This window comes from Bos taurus, chromosome 17, assembly GCF_002263795.3.
Source record: "Bos taurus isolate L1 Dominette 01449 registration number 42190680 breed Hereford chromosome 17, ARS-UCD2.0, whole genome shotgun sequence".
NCBI lineage: Eukaryota > Metazoa > Chordata > Mammalia > Artiodactyla > Bovidae > Bos > Bos taurus.
In genome coordinates, this window is record NC_037344.1 from 63,026,605 (window position 1) to 63,047,726 (window position 21,122).

Consider the following 21,122-nt stretch of genomic DNA (forward strand, 5'->3'; position numbering starts at 1 on the left):
GGGGCCTGAAGACATGGAGGAATGCAGCACGCTGACGGCCACGTGCACCGCCCGCCTGTGAATGCCGCACACCGCGACCTCCAGCCACAGGGCCCCCAGGGCCCCGGTTTCTACACAGATCACCTGTCTCAGGGAGAGTCCAGGACAGCAGGCCCCTCTGCAGCCTGTGCTCCCAGGTGTACAGGCCCATCCCCGGCTTCTCTTGATCCAGACGACAGGCGACTCCCCCGTCAGTCCACAGATGCCACTCACATTAGCCACCGCCTGGATGCTGGCCCCCAGTTGCCACTCACATTAGCCACTGCCTGGACGCTCGCCCCCAGTTGCCACTCACATTAGCCACCGCCTGGACGCTGGCCCCCAGTTGGCACTCACATTAGCCACCGCCTGGACGCTGGCCCCCAGTTGGCACTCACATTAGCCACCACCTGGACGCTGGCCCCCCAGTTGCCACTCACATTAGTCACCGCCTGGACGCTGGCCCCCCAGTTGCCACTCACATTAGCCACCGCCTGGACGCTGGCCCCCAGTCGAGGCTGTAGCTGCAAGCTCGAGCTGCGACTCCTGCAACGGAGGGCCCGTCTTTGGGGGGTGTTTGACATTTGTCCCCAGTGCCCAGCTGTCACCACAGGGAAACCAAGACTGCAATCACAACAGCAAGGACAGGCTCGTGTTGCTTTTTTCCTTTTTTTTTCTTAAAGGAGTGAGGGCATGGAAAATACAGCACACCAATGAAACAAAAGGCCAAAAAAAAAAAAATACAAAAAAAATAGAAAATAGAAAAATGTATTTACAAGTAGTACATTACTATGATCAGAAGCACAGACACCTGCTGCCATAATACATGCATTGGTTCAAGAAACTACTGAAAACCCTGCAAGGAAGAAGCCTGTCAGAACAAAACAAAAAAACGGGCCAGAAAGGTTTAACTTTTCATCCCTAATTTGCTACACTGATCAAAACCAAATGAGAGTCCCCTACAGTCCATGAGTCTATCAGTATAAATACTATACTGGTTTTTAACTGCACGTTCAGTCGTGGAGGGAGAGACAGCAGCTTGTCTGTATACAAGGAAGCCAGCGTGAACTGCTCTACATGCTAGAAATTACAGCAAGCCCCTGTCCGCTACACAGCATGAGCTTAGCGGGTTTTAATTTCTGTTTATTCATATATATCTATGTGCATGTGGGTGTGTATGTACGTATAAAAACCGTGCCCTCGTTCACTGCCAACACAACGTCTGGGTGGACATGAACTCATTACAACAAATTCTTATGTGTATGTTGTAAGAAGTCACTCAATGTCTGTGGATTTAATAAGTCACTTCACACCACAGAAAATATTTAATAAATCCAAAAAAAGGAAAGAAGAATATAACGACAGAAGAGCTTCTGTCTCAGTTCTCTGAAACTGAGTCCCCCATAGGAAACTGGTCCCAAAGTTCTTGAGGGTTCACTGAAGAAACCAGTTTGCTAAGGTTTCCATCCTTTTAGTGTTCAAAGGTACAGAACGACTCCTTGCCGTTGTCAGTGTCAACAGTCGCATCTCCGTCCCCCGCAGGTAACAGTCTGGTGCAGATCCATAAAAACGGGGGAGGGAAGCGCGCTGGGGGGTGGGGGAGGACCTGTCACTCCAGGAGGGGCTCCACCTCTCCGGCGGCAGGAAGAGAAGGAACCACGCAGGCTCCAGCACCTCGCTCCCGAAAATGCAAAATCTGGGCACACGGCAGTCCTTACACAGGTGCATCTCCGAGTACCAGGCCAGCTCTAAGAGGAAACAAGCCACACGTTGACAGAGAAGGACTGAGAGGCCATTCTGGTCGCCCGCTGTGATCCATCATACTTCCAGGAATCGGGAGCTGCTGGACTTGGAGTGGAATGGCTCAGACCACATTCGCCGTAGGTCACCCTGGGAAAGACACAACTTCAGCCACATGTTTCAGATCGAGGCACACCTATCTATGTACAAGCCCTTCCTGACTCCTGACCTCAGAGCAGATTGATTCTGTGCAGAATCAAAGAACATTCACATTTTACTCATTGAAAAGTAACCTCCCAGGTCTCTGAAGAACTTGCTAGAAGGGCTCCTGGCACCCCGAGCAGGAAACGGCTCTGACTCGGTCCTGGGGGCAGTTCAACCACTTGTGAGTCAAATGATCCAGGCTCATACTTAACCTCTGTGTCTGCTTCCTAGTCTGTAAAATGTGAGTGACAGTATAAACCTTGTGAATCAGGGCCCTCAGGTTTTACATTTCTTATTTCCAATCTTTAATGCAGAGTACTAAAAGAGCTATTAGGTGGTAATAGCATGCTGCTTTTAAGAGAAACAGGAAGTCTCTGCAGCAGGGTTTTAGGGATTTCAGTTAACTAATCCATGACTAGGTGGTGAGGGGTCTAACTCATTAGTATTTTCAGCCAATGGCTGTTAAAAATCTGGAAGAGGTTGCTAGTAGCAGGTTAGCAAAAACACACACAGAGATCCCAAGATGAAGAGCTTAGGGGAATACCTCAAGCAAGGGGAATACCTAGCCAAGTCCAGGGTCAATGTCATTTTATCGTTTCCACTGGCTTATACCTGCCTTTCTCACCTTTAAATAGGCCATCGTGAGGAGTGGCAATAAGGTAAATGGCACCAAATAGAGAAGGGCAGGCTGGGCTGCTCGGTGAATTCGAGACGCCACAGTCGCAGTGAGCAGACCTGAAGGGAGAGAAACGCTGGTGAGTAACTCCAAGCAGCCAGCCCGAGGGAGGAGACCTCTGTCACCTGACGGCTTCGCAGCATGGCCCTGAGACTGTGCAGCTCTAACGTGACACCCCCTCCAGTGGTAGGGAGTGACATGCCTAGCTTGAGCAGGGAAAGAAACAGGGAGCAGCACAGCTTTTTAAAAACTTAGAATTCCAAGGACCTGCAAGTGGCCCAAGTCCCTGGTTCCAGACCTCATTTTGGCCCCAAATGTGCCTGGTCTCCCCGTCTCCTATATATATGATGATGACAGGCGTGTGGACGTGCTAAGCTGCATCAGCCGTGTCCGACTCTTTGTGACCCCATGGACTGTAGCCCGCCAGGCTCCTCTGTCCATGGGATTCTCCAGGTGAGAATACTGGAGTGGGCTGCCATGCCCTCCTCCAGGGGAGCTTCCCGACCCAGGGTGGAACCCGCATCTCTAATGTCTCCTGAGTTGGCAGGAGGTGGGCTCTTTACCACTAGTGCCACTGGGAAGCTGGATGAGGACAGACTTGGAAGCAAAAGACCTGGGTTCAAGTTCTAGCCCTGCTGCTTATGACAGCCATGTGGCCTTGCACATCTCAAGCCGCAGGGCAGTGGCCTTGCCCACTGGGAGCTGCTGGAGTGGAAATGAGCGCAGGCCTAGGAAAGCGCCATGGAACTGTGCAGGGCTCCCTCAGCAGGAGGCACTGAGGTGAGCAAGGTGCTCCTCTCCCCTCGCTGTCACAGCTCACGCAGGGCAGATATACAACCGTCTCTCCCTGTCCAGCCAAAACAGAGCTGGCTAGAGAAACACTAGCCAAGGAGAGTCCAGGTCAGAGGTGATGGAAATGTTAGAGCAGATGAAGGGAAATATCTGTCAAACAGCAGAGGAAATAAACATGACATCCATTAAACTCACGCTGAAGATGTAATTAAGCACACACACTGCTCCATCACCGTGGGGTAGGTGTTCTCAGCTCTGAGGCCCGACCACACTTTTCCTACAATGTCCTTCAAACACACTATTATTGGATAGGGAACGAGGCTGCTGGCCTCACCTCAGGGTCAGGAGTTTCCTTCCCCTTTGTGGTTGTTTATAGCAACGACTAGAGTGACTGCTCTTCTTCCTCCAGCATCTGTAGCTGCAAGATCTGGGTTAACTCCAGGGCTTGGAAGATAGTCAGGGAGGGGATCGCATGCAGCCTCCCAGGTCCTCTTACCTACAAAGTATCCAATGAGGGTGCAATGAAAGTAGGAAACCTTCTGCATGCGCCCGGAGATGTTGGCGGGTCCGGAGGCACCGCAGGAGTCACCGCTGGCTTGCTTCTTGTAGTTGTCATAACGCAGGACAAAGCACAACAGGAGTCCAGGCATCACGATGTCTCCGATGCCCAACATAGAGAAGTGGCTGCCCGTGGAGCTGGAATGCAGTGTCACACGTCAGGGGTTTCACCCTCTACAACCCCACTCCTCCTCCTGCTCAAGGTCTGTTCGCTTTTTAGGAAGCCAAAAAGAATTTATCTGACGGCTGATGGCAATCGCTACTGGTTTAACAGCACTAGCTGTTAGAGGAGTGTGGAGACTGAACGCCACTAGAGTACTGGAAGAATGGTCTGCAGCAGCCAGCGCTTTGGGACAGCACCACCTAAGCGGCTGCTGAAGCTTCCGCGTAGTGCTGCCGCCTCTAGAGATGTCAACTCACCATGTGTCACACATTCACTGCTGAGATGTCCAGTAAGCACCCGACTACTACCAGACATGGGAGATGAAAGCAGCACCTTAATTTTTCCAAGATTATAGTTCCAGGGACTCTAATTTTAGCATTAGCACATTTTTACAAATGTCTGAAAAGTAAAAAAAAAGACCCAGATCCTCCTGTTAATTCCCTCTAGCCAACTTGCAGTACAGCAGTAATGTATGGCTGTTTGATAACATTAATCAATTATTAAAAAGCTGCATCCGTATCACTTGATGACCCATCTCTGGAAGTTGTCAGTACTCCTGTCCTGTCATCTGTAAGATGGAGACGATTCACAACCCTTTTCTGGTCCCCATCAGAATGCTGATGACAATGACAACCAAGCGGGGACGAAGGGGCAAAGGAGGGTGGGGTCCTCACCCTCCCGAGACGAGGCCCAGTCCTACCTAGGGAAGACCAGTTTTCCAGGCAGAGATAGGCGCGGGACATCGCGCCCAACGTTGGGCCCCAGGTGGAGTTTCCGGGATAGGACGTCAAGGGGATTGTCAGCCGGCTGCGTGGCCACCTTCACCATGACGTTGCTATTAAAGATGTAGGCGGAGAAAAACACCTGCCAGGGGAGAGTCACCTTTACCAGAGGGAGCTGGAGGCACCCCGACCTCAGCACCAGCCCTCTTTGTTTCTGAAAGCAGAGTCTCAGGACTGCAGCATCAGGCTTTTCAGACTGCACGCTTTGAGGAACGAGAAGAGCTCTGCTCTTGTACGTGTTGCAGATTTGTTCTCTCCACACCCAGAGAGGGAGCCCTAAGCGCACAGCTGGCCATGCTCCAGGGTTGAGAGCCTTGCTTCTCTCCAGGGCAGAGAGCCTTGTGCTCCCTCCTCACCCAAGAGTCACCCGCGGACTCTCTACTCTGACAAGTCTCCATGCACACAGGCCCGCTCATCTTCCAACAGGTGTAGTGCTGGCCCGGAGGAGTGGTCTTGGACAGGAGGTACCCTGGCCAGCAGACTTAGGGTACCGAGTACATTTTCAGGAGTGAATGTTCTAGTCAGACCCGAAGGAGAGCAGCAGCTCCGGGGGGACACTCACCCAAAAGACATCGTAGATGAGAAGCCCTGAGAGAAGCAGGCAGGAGACCTTGAGGCTGGGCAGGCGGACAAAGGCGATCATGGCGACACAGAGACCCATGGCCAGGGCTGGGGAGGAGACAGCGGTCAGAGTGGAGCACACGCACAGCCACCCTCCACACGCTATTCAGCTTGGAAACCTAACAGAGTTTGTAGGTCCCTCAGCCCTACGCCCCAGGTGAGGTGCTTACACTCCACGAGTGCCATGTGCCCACCTCAGCCCATTCTGACCTCCTGGTATTTGGGAAAACCCCTTGCCTCATGCTGGCAATGGTGGTCAACTAAGACCCCCTGGGCTGTTTTGAATGATAAAGCTCTAGGCCAAGCCCAGCTCTCCCAGCTCTGTCTCCTGCCTCCCCCACTACTTCACTGCATTGCCCTTACTCCTTTAAAGCCACACCCTAGAGCACATCTTCTTCACTTCCTTAAGGACACTGTTCCAGTCAAGTCACTCCTTTATGCTCATCCTCTCCACCTGGGTCTATAGTAAAGGGGACAAGACAGAACTGCTCAATGACAGGGTTTCTCATGACTCCACACAATGTCATCTTATTGCTCATCTTCAAAGCAAGAAACCCTGCGTTCCTTTTCAACTTAACACAACCTTCCTCATGCATGCACAGGCTGCTGCTACCATCTGGGGTGCTCCTCTTTACCACCACTGCACATCTTGGTCCGGATTCCCCACACTTCCTGCTTTGCTGTGTGTATCCTTTCCTGTTTTCTCTCTCCCCCGCTTACACTCTTCACTGCCCTTGTCAAAAATCATCCCCTGCCTCAAGTCATGAGGTCCCCTTCTCTGTGATGGATTACTTCTGACTGAGGAGGCACGACTCACACACAGGCAATGCCGCAGGGGCCTGGCCCCAAGTTTCCTCTCGTGTTCCTACTCCTCCACTGACTCCTCCTCTCCATCTGAGTTGAGCAATAACCTCTTTCCAACCATGCCAACCAAGTCTCCCCACCAGACTCCCAAGTTCCGTGTTTGAAAAGGCAGCGTGCATCCCGTCTGACTACTTCAGAGAAGGTTCTCAGCACAAGTAAGTTCAATGACAAGTAAGTTCAATGCCCACCAACCAAACAGCGCCACCAGCCGGTCACAGCCCCAAAACACACTCTCAAGTATTCATCCAGTTGGCCTTTCTTTTTCTTCATTCTTTCATTCAAGTCATCCTTAAAAAATCTTACCTCCTCTTCTGGGTTCTTCTAAGGAACAGAGGTGACAACTTTCCCTCACTGCATGCTGCCTGAGAAAACCCAAGACTTTCCCTAATAGATTTACCAACAGACTTAACTTCTGGTTAAATGTAAATTAATCAAAAATGTTAGAGAGGTAAATTATTAATCTCTGCCATTTAGTTATAATTATTTTTAATATACTATTGATAGAATCTCTATCACTTTCTCCTTCTCAACCAGGAGGGCCAGGAACAAAGAAAAGGACACCAAGCCGAGATGCAATGTTCTCTAAAAGGATCGTGTAACCTGGAAGGCCTTAAGCAGTGCTCACATCTAAGACAAAGGCTTCCGCAAAGCCAATCTGGTTGTGGACCAAGCGCCAGGGTCTAGCATTTTAAAACCAAACCAAACCCAAAAAAAAAGATCAATTGCTAGATTTCTGGGATTGACCATTTTCTAATCCTAGGCAAATAGCAAGAGCTATAAAATGAGACATCTATCTGTCAGGGCTCTTCTAGGCCCTGAACTGCTCAGGGGAAGTAGAGTATGAACGTGGCTCAACGGTCCTTGAACATGAGGAATGTGTGTACAAGATTCATCAGCCTTTGTAACATACCAAACCACTTACTGGTCAAATTCTTTCAAGTCCTTCCAAATTTAAAAGGTTAATTTGTTAAGAGTAGGAAACTGAGTAGGTAAAAAAGAAGCTATAGATTTAGTTCAAGAAAACTCTATAAAGTACCTTCTTAATATTACTGCTTCTCAGAATAACTCTGAAAATAAGCTTTAAGCCTCACCCTTTAAAATAACCATATTTATCATTCTGTTTTCACTGTAAATTAACTTCAAAGAACAGGATTTAATTGAAAAAACACTCATTTAAAAGAAATCCACATTATCATTACCTACAAAATGATACCTGATTCTGCACAGAAGTCTGGAAAGACAGTTTGCATGTCAGGGGAGAACATATTTCAGAATGTTACAGATGTGTGGCTAGCAAGCTAGCTTTTCTGTAACAGCAGAAAACAAGTCACAAACACATCAGACAATGATATATATGAGAAACAAACAACTAAAAGCTCAAAGGCTCTCTCTCTTTTTAGGGAAAACTGTAAACTTGGTCACAAGGACAATTTAACCAGTATAACCAGTAAGAGATCCTTATCATTTGGGGAAGTAGCAAAAATGATAGAAAATGATGTAAGTTTACAAGTTAGGGCCACTAAGGGTTTGGGGAGCCTAGATGAACACTCAAAAAAATTTCAACTATTAGGTACCTTTCACAATGGAAATTTGTTTCTGATCCTGGTCTCTGGGAAAATAAAGCTTGTCCTTTATGGCCCATTTGTACTGACTCTAGTCCAGAGGCAAGACTCCCGTGGCGAGATGGCCCCGTCCCTGTACAACAGCGTGTGGGGAGCTGCTGCCCCCGCTTCCCTACAGAGTCTAACAGGGCTCTTCCCACCCTACCTGCAGCCGTGCAGTGAAGACCATTCAGCTGACTGCCCTCAAAACTGAGCTTCAGAGGGCTATGCAAATCAATTTATCTGGAAAAGAACGTCACCTTCCCTCATGCCAACCTCTTCTTTTTTAGAGGCACACTACTTTGGTATTTTCTGGTCCTACGTAATGCTCGAGGAGAGGAGAGAATAGAGTATGAAGGACACACTGCTTGCTGTTTTGAGAGGAACCTAATCTTTTAAAAACTGGGTCAGCAGCTTAGTAAACTTCAAATCCTTAGCAAAACCTGTAAACAGCATTATGTGTGTCCAGCTGTTGTTTAGTTGCTCAGTCGTGTCTGACTCCTTTGTGGCCCCATGGACTGCAGCCCGCCAGGCTCCTCTGTCCATGGGATTTCCTAGGCAACAATACAGGAGTGGGCTGCCATTTCCTTCTCCAGGGGATCTTCCCAACCCAGGGATTGAACTCACGTCTCCTGTGCTGGCAGGTGGATTCTTTACCACTGAGCCACCTGGGAAGCCCCAGTTCCACCGACAGTATGAGTGGGATTACAGAGCCTGTAGCAGAGCCACCGACAGTATGGAGTGGGATTACAGAGAGCCTCAGACTACCCAGGGGCTAGAAGCTCCAAGGTTGTTTAAGCATCACCATCACCACGTCAGCTCTGAGTGTCAGGATGGACACTAACCAGTCCCAGGTAGGTGACTGTGGTTTCCAGAGGTCTAGGTGAAACTGTAGTGCTTGGAGCTTTCCTCTGTGTACATGAACTTAGGGGTGCCATTTACGGGAAAGGGCTCTGTCATTTAAGGACATCATCATAGAACATTTTCTCTTAATATGTAGCTAACAATCATCCAAACTGTCAATTTATATGGGACTGAAATAATTCAGTTTAGATTTTAACCAACTAACCAACCTTTATATCAAGTTTTTGTTCAGAAGTAGTAGAGGAGAAATGTCTGTTTGCTTCCTCATCAGGAAGCACTGGACTGGATGAGATTAAAGGGCTATAATCACAAAAGCAGCTGTGAGACTGACTGACTGACACTACTCTAATCATTAACAGGACCAACACTTCTTAATTTTCTACAATACATATTTTAAGGAGCAATTAGGTTCTATTCAAGTCTTTCAAAATCACCTACATGCTCAATTTCAATACTGCTTTTGGTTAACAAATCAGCCCTTGGAAGGAATCAGGAGTTAATGTTAGGAAAAGTCAAATGCAGGTTAATGGCTACATTACGACTACTAACTTCTAGTATCTATAAAACAGTTCTTACCCTTCTGCTATAATCTGGCCAAGCCCTGCTGTGACTTTGGATGGAATTTCTTCTTCTCAACTTATTCTTTATCAACCTTCAGAAGCACTTAAGTTATCAACCACCAATCCACAAGGATACTGAAAGCACAGATACTTGAATCTGGGAAATTTAGCAGTTCGATAAACCACTTAAAAATTCTAAACACTGCACTTCAGAATGCATATTTATATGCGCAGTGGGTATTCAAGTACTGAAGCAAATGATCATAGTTAATTTTTTTTTAATCAGGCAATCTATGGCACTACCACAAGAGACCACGCCTGTCAAGAGCTCAGTCCGCCACTACAGACCGGGCCTGGTGACTGAGACCCTGACCTCCTACTGAGTCACTTAAAGGTCTGTGTGTAAGTCTAAACGGTAACTTGATCTGCAACCTCAAGGAACTGCTTTTGAGTTCCCATACTTGGTCTATGGTAGGCACTTAAAAAAAAAGGCACTCAACAAGTATGACAGCAAGTATGCAGAGTCATAACCCAGGCCGCAGGTGCGAGGCCTTGTACCACCGCCACAGAAGCAGAGCCCAGAACCAAGGTCACCTCCAAAGCTAAATGATCCCCTTTGTAACCGTTGACATGAGCCCCTGACCATCACTATCAGGCTTCCTGACTCCCAATCAGGCAAAGATGCCCACTCCGGTAAACACCCTGTGGCGCCCCAGCCTGACACCTAATGCCAACCTTCCGGCGGGAAGGTACTTTGTCTTCAGGCTATAAAAATTGGCTATTAACTCACGAATACTGTCAACTCTCCCTGGTCTGTCCAGAGGTCTGCCCACTGTGCTCACAGTGCCCACAGTATCTCTGCTCTTTGTCTTAATAAACTCCTTCCCTTCTGAGATGCTCTGTGTCTGGAAATTCTTTTCCGACCCGCACCTGGACAGCCTCAAATGTATACAAACAAATTATATAAAATCGTAAGTACGTATATTTAACGTTTCACAGATTATCACCGGCAGAAACAGCAGTCTGGCTTCAGACATGCAGTTCTGTGGATGTGAACATGTGTAGAGACGTGTAGAGTGACCCCCACACTCAGCAGAGAGCCGTGTGTCGCCCCACAGAAGCCCTGTGCCGTGCCTTCACGGTCACACCCTGCTCTGCGCTGAGACAGCACCGAGTGACAGCTCCGCTGCAGGCGTGCCATCCTCCGAGCTGCAGGACACGGAGCCTGGCAAGAAGAGGAGCCCTCAGACCTGGCAGTGCCTTCAAAAAGCTCTGTCCTAAGGCCTGGATTAGCCTTGTGGTTGCTGGACTGGGTTAGAGGAAGAAGTGCCACCCATACCCATATCTCTGCTTTCCAAATTTCCCACTTTAAAAAATTCCTTAGATAGTGCTGATACACATTACAACATGGATGAGCTAAAACAGCATAAAACTGACTGTAGTATTTCAACTTCCTTCCCTTCTGAAACATCAAAAGAAAGAAAAGGGTGAACAGACTTCGTGGGGCAAGGCAGTTAGATAAAATCTTATGAGATTAGTAAAGTGAACTGTGAAGACGAGAGAAGAAATGAATGAAAAAGGAGGTGAAGATGGTTACAGGGTCTTAAATCAAGAAGAGACTAAAAGTCACTTCTCTGAAATTACTTCCTCTTCTGTAAAATAAGAACAACAACAACAGTACCTACTTCAAAGAGTTGTTTTCAGGATTTCATGAAAAAATCCATGTAAAACACTCAGCAGCTCAATGTTAGCTATTATTAACCTGTGTATAATGATATAGACATGTATTTATATCAATACACTATTATATATTCCTCACATTATACTATAATTCCCATGTATATTAACAAAGTACAGAAAATTTGTACTCCATTTCTCACAGTAGCATTATTCACAACAGTCAAAATAGTGAAAACAACTAATGAATGGATAAATAAAACTGATGCATCTATAAAATTAAACAATATCTGGCCATAAAAAGGAACAGAGGAGTACTGATGTATGGTACAACATGGATGAACCTTGAAAACAGCATGCCAAGTGAAAGAAGAGACAAAAAAGGTCATATGTGATGTCATTTCTGCAAAATGTCTGTAAGAGACACGTTCACGGAAACACAAAGTAGACCAGGGTACATCTGGGGCTGGGGAGGGGACGGGCAGTGACTGCTGATGGGTGTGGGTTTTGGAGGGTAGGTGTTAAAATGCTCTCAAGTGGTGGCTGCCCAACTCTGAACATACTAAAAACGACTGAATTGTACACTTCAAGTATATCAATTGCATGATATGTGAATTACATCTCAAAAAAGCTGTTATTAGAAAGTATCTTAAGAGTGTGGGTAAAAACTGATACAAAACACCATCTCTGGACACCTAATAATTCATGGTAATCAGAAGTAGTATACTACTAAAACACAGAAAGTAGAGGAAGAGAGGACAAATTTAACCATAACTGATATTACAATTTCCACTTGTCACCCAGTAGTTACTTACCATCCATGAGAAGCCAATGGCCAGTGAGAACCCAGATGAGGACGAGCATGACAGACAGAGAGAACGACAGTAACTCAGCAGCAGTGAAACGTCCACAGCAACCAAAGGAAATCCTGGGAACAGACAACACTGACTGGACTAACAGACAGTAAATCACGTTCAGTAAGCAAACTCTCCTTTGGTTCTTCATGTTCAGAATCTGAGATGGCCAGAGTGAAATAGGAGGCAATACCGAGATACCCAGAAATCCAAAATACCCAAATTTCTTTGGAAGAAACTACAGAAAGTTCAGAAGGATTACATTTCTGCACCCATTAGATAATGTACCTTTTATCCCAGATACCAACATGGATATTGAGAAGTTTAAAGTGATAATATCAATATTTGAAAAATTAAATACAGAGAAATTTCTAGTTCTTATGAGGAAAATAAAATGAGGAAAGTCAACAATTCAATTCATTAACCAAAGGTGAATAAAATTAAGATAGTCCGTCTATTTGGTTATCACTAATTCCTGGGAAAATCAGCCACCCCAAGCGACTGATTTCCTAAGAACTTAGAGCATCTCCATTAGCATAGCATTTTGTTTCCATGAAGCAATAGCTTTAGGAGTTAAGGTGTGAACACTAGAATTAAACCTAAGCAGCTAGTATATATCTAGGTCATCAGAGACAAAAGGGAAAGAATGTCTGAGTCAAGCACGATTTTCATATTCTATTAACTAGTAAAGGGATAAAAAAAACTGCTCATCTTTAAATAATCTAAGCAAGGAAGCATACTGCAATGACTCTGACTTCCTAAGATTTGTTTAGATTTCCTCTGCTATGAGAAGGTGCAAAAAGAAGTATCACTTTCCAGTTTTAAAAAATCAAAACATCTCATTTTCTAGTCTTCTGGCATTTTTGTGCTTCAGTCAATATCAGAAAATGTACTCTTAATATTGCTATCAAGTACAAAGAAAAAAAACATACACTTATAGTTTAGAGGAATATTCCAAGTCCTTACTTGTTCTGAGGTGAACAAGGCCTTGTTAAATACTGGCACATCGGGAGAAGAAGAAAAGCAAAAGCTATCGTTGCAAGAACTAGAGAAAGAAAATGTATGGTTAATTTTTTTGTTGTTTAATGTTTTACTAATCATAAGAAAAATGGCATGACTTACAGAAATAATTATTGCCTACAATACTTTCCTCCACAAGTGCATACAATAATATTAATTAACTAGAGAAAAGAACAGTGTCTGTCTTTAGCTGCGCACAGATAACCGCTTTGCACTCCTGGTTTGAGGTAGGGGTAGCACTGGCAGGTTTTCTCTTTCTCGTCTATCTCAACAACAAACGATAAATGGCAGGCCAGAGTATGATCTAACAAGGCTGGCATTTAAAAAATTAATTTATTTTAATTGGAGGCTAATTACAATATTGAAGGCTAGCATTTTAATGTTTTACATTGATACACGTCCACCATCAATCATCTTGAAAACTGATCAGCTAGCTGACAGTCGAATTACTGTGATTAGCTCTCAGTGTTTCTATCTGCAGAAACATACATGGGTAAGGGTTGCCAACAATGACTCTACCAAACTGGACCTTCTGGTAACTTATCAGACAAGGAGTCAAAGCCAAAGCAATTCTGCTCTGGTGCCACAAAGTTCTTGAGTTTTTAAACCCTAGCCTTTCATCCAGACTGAGTTGGCGAGTCAGAACTGATGACAGAGCTATCAAGTGGTTCAGGGAGGGGTGGGGAGGAGGGCGGAAAGGCAGACTTGGGGACAAAGAAGACTTAGGAAGAAAAACTTGCAAAAGAGTGGTGTATAAATCTTAATTTTTGAATGGTGATTTTTAAAAACGTTAAAAAATTTCCTTTTAAGCTTAAGACTAGATAGCAGAACTCATTTACCTGCTGTACATATTGTAAAAACTACTTGAACTGAGTCAAAGAAGAAGAACATTACTAGGAGAGAGACAGATGCTCCAATCGGAAGGAACAGGGCCTGGGTAGAGTCAATGGTCTGGATACCTGAAAGAGAAAGGAGCATAGTAACAGCTTACGTAACAGGCTCTGCGCCCATGGACTGAAATACATTAATGCATCAAGATGCAGACAGCTCTAGGGATTAGTACATACGATACAGAATACCGAGGCGCTCGGATTCTTTCCCAGGAAACGCGACTATGTACTCCCTGCTGTCCTTGTAGTGCCTTCACTATAGCAGGCGCTCGTCTCCTGCTCTGCGCCCATATGCTATGCTCTTCCAGTGATCCAAGATCACTGTTTCATCTCAAATTCACCTTCTCCAGGAGAACCCCTTACTAACTTGACCCACTGTTGCCCATCTTGGCTTGTCTTTCTCTCTAGTCTCTTTGTACATGGAGGTCAAAATGACTTCACCACTGGTGCTTACTCTGACCTACTGCCAGCAGATGCTGGTTCAGAAGGGACTCTGAGGCTATGGTAAAGGCCCATAAGAAAAAGCACCTGCTCGAAGTATAGGGTGGAAAGTGGTATTTGCTGTCTCAGCACTTTATTAACACCTTGTGGGTATTCTGGCCACACTGCCTATGCGACAGCTTGGGTACCAACTCTTTTTGCAACTTTCAAAATATCTAATAAATATCAAGTGAATGGTGAAAGAAAAGTGAAAGTGAAGTCGCTCAGTCACGTCCAACTCTTTGCCACCCCATGGACAGTAGCCTGCACCAGGCTCCTCTGGCCATGGGATTTTCTAGGCAAGAGTACTGGAGTGGGTTGCCATTTCTTTCTCCAGGGAATCTTCCAGACCCAGGGACTGAACCCAGGTCTCCCGCATTGTAGACAGACACTTTACCATCTGAGCCACCAGGGAAGTCCTGGTGAATGGTAGGCACCCAATATCAATCTCTTAATATTATCAAGTCTCCTTATTTCTAAATTAGTACCTTCTATGACAAGCATTACCAACTTTCTAGTACAATTCACATACCATGAAATTTACCAGTATTAAGTAATTCAGTATTTTTTTGGTAAGTTTATCAAGTGTGAAGCTACCCAGGTGGCACTAGTGATAAAGAATCCACCTGCAAATGCAGGAGACATAAGAGACCGCGGTTTGATTCCTGGGTCCGGAAGATCCCCTGGAGGAGGAAACAGAAACCCACTCCAGTATTCTTGCCTGGAGAATCCCATTGACGGAGGAGCCTGGCAGGCTACAGTCCAAAAGGTCACAAAGAGTTGGACATGACTGAAGTGACTTAGCATGCACCAACTGTGAAAGGTTCACTTTAATCTAGTTTTAGAATATCCTCATCTCAAGAAGATCCCTCATGCCAGTTAACTGTTAATTCTTCCCATCTCTTGACCCAGGAAACCACTAATCTATTTTCTGTCTCTATTTGTCTTTTTGGAAATTTCATATAACTGGATTCTTAAAATACGTAGTTTTTCTATCTGGCCTTTTTTACTTAACAATGTTTTGATGTGCATCTATGTTGGAGCATGTTTCAGTAATTCATTCTTTTTAATACTGAACAGTATTCCATTGTGTGGACATACTGTACGCTGTTATCCCATTAACTAGTTTACTGACCTTTGAGTTGCTTCTACTTTTTGGCTACTATGAATAATGCTGCTAAACACTTGCCATATAGCATACTTATGTTTCTTCAAAGCAAACATCCTTTAAAATCTGAAGTACCAGAGGAGATACAACAGTTCTACAAGTACTACAAGTAGCTATCTTTACGAGTCACTAAATGAATTTACGATCAACACCTACAAAATCATCAATCTCACCAAAGGACCTAAATGAGGCTACAAGCAGACAGATACCCATCTATCTTGCTTGTCTTTAAGAATATAAAGAATCTTGGCTGCAAGCTTTGAGGCACAGTTAAAAGGAATTCACAAGAAATCTGTAGCTCAGATTCAGAACATAAAACTTTAACAAACTATACCATACAGATTCAACTGTATTATTATACCAACTGTAATCCTTAAACCTAGTAAATTATCAATTGGGGTTATAGAAAGAATCAAATTAAGACCACTACATGTAGACAGTTAATTGTCAAAAAATGCCTTACTATTATTGGTGCTGTTCCCATTGAAAGACCCAGAAGAACTGTTACTGTCTTTCTCTTTATCTTGGTTTTCAAAGTCCATATTAAGGGACCTGTGGGGAAAATTGTATAGGTAAGTTTTAGTTTCAAGAAAGAAGTAGATCAGCAAAGTCAGTAATGAGACATAGTTTTAAATGTTAAAGCACTAGGGAAGAAAGGAGGATTTCTTTTGAACAGCTCTGCAAAGTTCTCCATGCTAGTTCAAGAGTTTTCCTGACAGCAGAAAAAAGCATTCCACTGTGGCTGGATATTCCAGCCATATCTCTGCACATCTTTAATTACTTCCGTATGAGAAATACCTAGAAGGAGAAATACTGGGTCAAAGGACAAGCACAATTTTGAAACTTTTACATACCACACAACTGCTTCCAAAAAGGGTGGACCAATTTACTCTCAGAGCATTGCATGAGAGTGAGAGTCAATTCCTAGGCAGGTGGATAAGAAGTCTGGGGTCCCCGAGGAGGAGAAAGGGGTCTGGGGCTCTTGAGGAGGAGACAGGGGTCTGGAGTTCTCAAGGAGGAGAAAAGGACAAACATTTTTTTTCCTTTAAGCCCAGAGCTGATGATTGCACAACAAAACAACTCATCTTGCTCAAGGATGTATGTTTTCCCTTAAATTCTGCACCAATGACTATATAACAACAACATATCTTGCTCAAGAATTTGTTTCTCCTTAACAAGAACCTTCTGACTCATCTTGTTATTTTAAAACTTGTACACTGTGAGAGTGGGTTTGGTAAGACCTTTCTATTGTCAGTTCTAATCTTGTTAACTTAAGATGTATGTTGTAGGAGTAGGTCTGGTAGAAAGTATGTAAGGCCTTGCTAAGACTACGGACAGGGCACTCTCCGTCCCCCTTCTGAGGTCTGTGTCAGAAGATTTCTCTGTCCCTTTTTCACTTTAATAAAACTCTGCTACACAAAAGGTCTTGAATCATCAAGCCTAGTCCCTGGTCCCAAAGCTAAATCTTCTTTGGAGATCACAAATTCAACATCGTACACCATCAGCTATCAAGAGCACTTGTTTCTCTTCACCAAATCAGCTCTCCCTCAACAGCAACATGTATTGAGTTACTGCTGTATCCGAGAGTGTTTTAGGTACTGGAGAGAAACAAGTGGAGAGAAAAAAAGGCTCTCATGGATTTTATATTTGAGGACCAGGGAGACTGACAATAAACAAGAAAAATTAAATATTGTATGTGGTATGTTAATGGTAACAGCTAAGGAAAAAGGCAGGAAATGGAGAGGGTAGATATGAAACTTTAAATGGGGCATGCAGGGCTCATCGGTACTATTTCTGAGTCAAGACCTGAAGAAAGTAGACACATTCAATCTGGGGGACTAAAAATGCTGTGCATGTCCTAATTTGGAATCCTTTAACCACTAAACAATTTTATGTACTGACCTTGACCATTTCTTTCTCTTTGAACCGTTCAAGTCCTTAGCTCATTTTCTACTGCCGCCTTCATTTAAAGTGTCTGTGTGTCCAAAACAACTTCCTGTGATGGTGGAAATGCCCTGTAGCCTGCACTGACCTACTTGGTAGACATGAGCCCATTAACACTTGAAACGTGCGAGTGCAACTGAAGGACTGAATTCTGCATTCCATTTCATTTTAATTAATCTAAATTTAAATAATTTGAGAGCTAAAACGAGAAAACTTGGGACAAAACCTTTGTGACCTTGAATTTGGCAGTGGATTCTTACCTATGACACCAAAAAACACAACTAAATAATTGATAAATTGGACTTCAACAAAATTAAAAACCTTGTGAGCACCAAGGAACACTTTCAAAAAAAAAAGAGACAACCGCAAAAGATGGGATAAAATATGTGCTCTCATGTATCTGAGAACGTTTAGAATATAGAAAGAACTCCTCCAATTCAATAATAGACAACCCAAATAAAAAGTGGGCAGTGAATAATCTCTCACCAAAGAAGATAAGCAAATGGCCAGTGAGAACATGAAAAGTTCTTTAACAACACTAGTCATCAGGGAAATATAAGTCCAAATCACAATGAGGTACCACTAATACCAATTAGGAGGGCTGTGAGCAAAGCGTCGGATAACCACCAAGGGTCAGCAAGCCTGTGAGGCATCACACACTGCAGGCGGGGCTGCCAACTGCTGCAGCCTTTGCGGAAAACGCTGGGGCGTTTTCAGTTTCTTTAGTGAGTGCAGGCCACTCAGGCTACCTGTTTCTCTTGAGTGACCTTGGGCATGGATTGTGATTTATAGATACATCAAAAAATTTACCCATTTCATCTAAGTCATCAAATTTATTGGCATTAAGTTGTTTACGGTCATCCCTTATTAGCCTTTTAATATCTGTGCACTCTAGTAGTATCACCTCTTGTCCCTGATATGAAGTCTGTGTCTTCTTTTTATCCCAAGGGTAGTCTGGCTAGAGGGGTACCAACTTTATTGATTTTTTTTTTAATCAGCTTTTAGTTTCAGCCGTTTTTCTCCACAGAGAAAATCTATTTGATTTACTTTGGCTTTGATCTTTATTCTTTCCTTCTGTCTACTGAATACAGTTTCATTTGCTCCATTTTCCTGGTTTAGTCAGAAATGGTAAAAGGTTTAAATCAATGATAACTTTTTCTTTATTCTAATCCAGGTATGTGGAGCTACAATTCCCTTTGCTTTCGCAGCAGTCCATAAATTTGGTATGTTTTCAACTTTAATTCATAATATTTTCCAATTCCTTCTTGATGTCTTGGTTGATACATGGAAGAGTGTTGCTTTTTGTTTCCAAACATCTGGGGATTCTCCAGAGCTTTCTCTGCTCAATCCAGTTGTGATTTGTTAGGAACCAAATGTTTGGGTCCCGGACAAGATTCATTTGTGGAAGCCCTAACCCTCAATGTGGTGGATGGTATTTGGTGATGGTGCCTTTGGGAGGTAATTTTCCTAAGGTCTTGAGGGTGGGGCCCTCCCAATAGAAGTGTATCCTTCTAACAGATCTCTCTCTCCCCTTCTCTCCTTGTTTCCCTCTCTCCCTTCCAGAGCAAGCATACGCCCAAGAAAGACCATGCACATGAGCGCCTTGTAAGAAGGTGTCCATCTGCAAGCCAGGGAGACATAGCTCACCAGAACCCAACTGTGGTGGCACTCTGACCTTGGATTTCCTTTTTTTTTTTTTTGACCTTGGATTTCCATCCTCCAGAACTATGAGAAAAATTTCTGTTGTTTAAGTTACCCAGTCTGTGGTATTTTGTTATGGCAACCCCAGCTGACTAACAGAGATCAGCGTTCATACTTTGTATGCCTTGAATCCTTTTACTGAGACTTTTTTTTAATGTCCCCAAATACATCCTATCCTGGTACATATTTCACATATACTTGAGGAACATGTGTATTATTACACTGCTGAAGTGTTCAATAAATGCCAGCTTGACCTGGTTGAGAACATTACTTAAGCGACTATAACCTTACTGATTTTCTGCTTTGTTCTTTCGATTATTAAGAGAGAGGTACTGGAATCTTTATCTACATCTGTGCATTTGTTTTATTCTTCCTTGAAGTTGTATCAGCTTTTGCTTCATGTATTTTGAAAATCTCCTGTTAGATGCATAAACATTAGGGATTATTATGTCTTGTTGCTTAACTGACCCCTTTTATCATTATGAAAGAAGGGTTTCTGTCTGTGGTAATATTACCTGCTCTCAAAGTTGCTTTGTCTGACATCAGTATAGCCACTCCAGCTTTCTTTTGATGAGTGTAAGTTTTATCTTTTCCCAACCTTTTACCCTAAATCCTTTTTCTGGCTTTATTGTGTACTTTCTGTAAGTATCATGTAATTGGATCTTACTTTTTTATGCACTCTACTGACACTTGTCTTCTAATTGGGGTTTTTAGGCCAATTTCATTTAATGTGATTTTTGTTATGATTAGGTTGGAGACTATGTTTTTTGTTGTTGCTCCCCTGCACCTGCCTTCTTTTGGATTAACACAGTAATTTTTAATGACTCTGTTTTATTTCCTTTGTTGTCTTATTAGCTATAACTCTTTGCTCTTTTATTTTAGTGGCTGTTGTAAAGTTTATAGTGTACATCTTTAACAACACAAGGTATACGGCAGCAGTTCACTTATATAAAACCTGACAACAGTTTACGTTTATTTCCCTCTCAACCCTTGTACGATTATTACCGTGCCTTTTATTTTTACATGTCATACTATGAACTCCATGTTATATTATTACTTTTGTTTATATAATCCATTATCTTTTATAAGCAATTTTAAATAAGGGGAAAAAAATCTTTTGTATTTATCACTGTAGTCAATTTTTCTTTTTTTTTTGGCCTTGCCCTGTCAAACATTATCATTGGTCACTATCACACAAAACAGAAGTCTGGCTAAATGAGGCTGTGAGGATCCATATATTTGCTCAAACATGAAGATACATGTATTCCAGCTTTCTAAAACAAGATCCATGGACCTAGGTTTAACAGGTCCCAGGCTACTGTGACTGAGGTCCAGTAATGGTTACCCACACTGCACAGCTGTCATTTCACAAATTAATCTTCATTCAATAGTACGCCAAGGATATATTTCCACATCAATACATACAACTCCTTTACTTAAAAAAAAAAAAATAGGGACTTCCTGGTGGCACAGTGGATAAGAATCCACCTGCCAATGCAGGAGACACGAATTCAATCCCTGGACCGGGAAGGTCCCACATGCCAAGGAGCAACGAAGCCCGTGCGCCACAACTACTGAGCCAGCGCTCTAGAGCCCAGGAGCTGCAACTACCGAGCCCATGCACCCTAGAACCTGTGCGCCAAGGAAAAGCCACTGTAACGAGAAGCCGGCGCACAGCAATGAACAGTAGCCCCTGCTTGCTGCAACGAGAGAAAGCCCTTGTAAAGCAATGAAGACCCAGCACAGGCAAAAATAATTCTATTTAAAAAAGCCAAAATATTTCTCCTTGAGTTAACTTGATCTGATACCATTTTTGGCTCAATTCCTGCCTTACTAGGGACAAGCAGTAAGAAAAGCAACCTTTTACAGGTGGATGATACAGTTTTGATCTTGAACTGGGTGGGGTATAACCAACAACTGAATCTGCCAGATAAAATAGTGTCAG

General features: G+C 43.8%; 1 protein-coding gene across 2 annotated transcripts in view; it reads right to left on the reverse strand.

The window, feature by feature from the left end:
• Positions 1-770: 770 nt before the first annotated feature.
• Positions 771-21,122, reverse strand: part of SPPL3 (signal peptide peptidase like 3) — a 94,317-nt gene continuing 73,965 nt past the window's right edge. For both annotated transcript variants that reach the window (XM_002694525.6, XM_059876405.1), the window contains exons 3-11: positions 15,996-16,084; positions 13,834-13,953; positions 12,941-13,019; positions 11,936-12,048; positions 5,496-5,602; positions 4,852-5,015; positions 3,927-4,126; positions 2,588-2,697; positions 771-1,908 (exon numbers count right to left, since the gene is read on the reverse strand). In XM_002694525.6, coding sequence (XP_002694571.1) covers positions 1,837-1,908; positions 2,588-2,697; positions 3,927-4,126; positions 4,852-5,015; positions 5,496-5,602; positions 11,936-12,048; positions 12,941-13,019; positions 13,834-13,953; positions 15,996-16,084 — 1,054 coding nt within the window. In that variant the 3' untranslated portion in view covers positions 771-1,836. The remainder of the gene's footprint in view (positions 1,909-2,587; positions 2,698-3,926; positions 4,127-4,851; positions 5,016-5,495; positions 5,603-11,935; positions 12,049-12,940; positions 13,020-13,833; positions 13,954-15,995; positions 16,085-21,122) is intronic.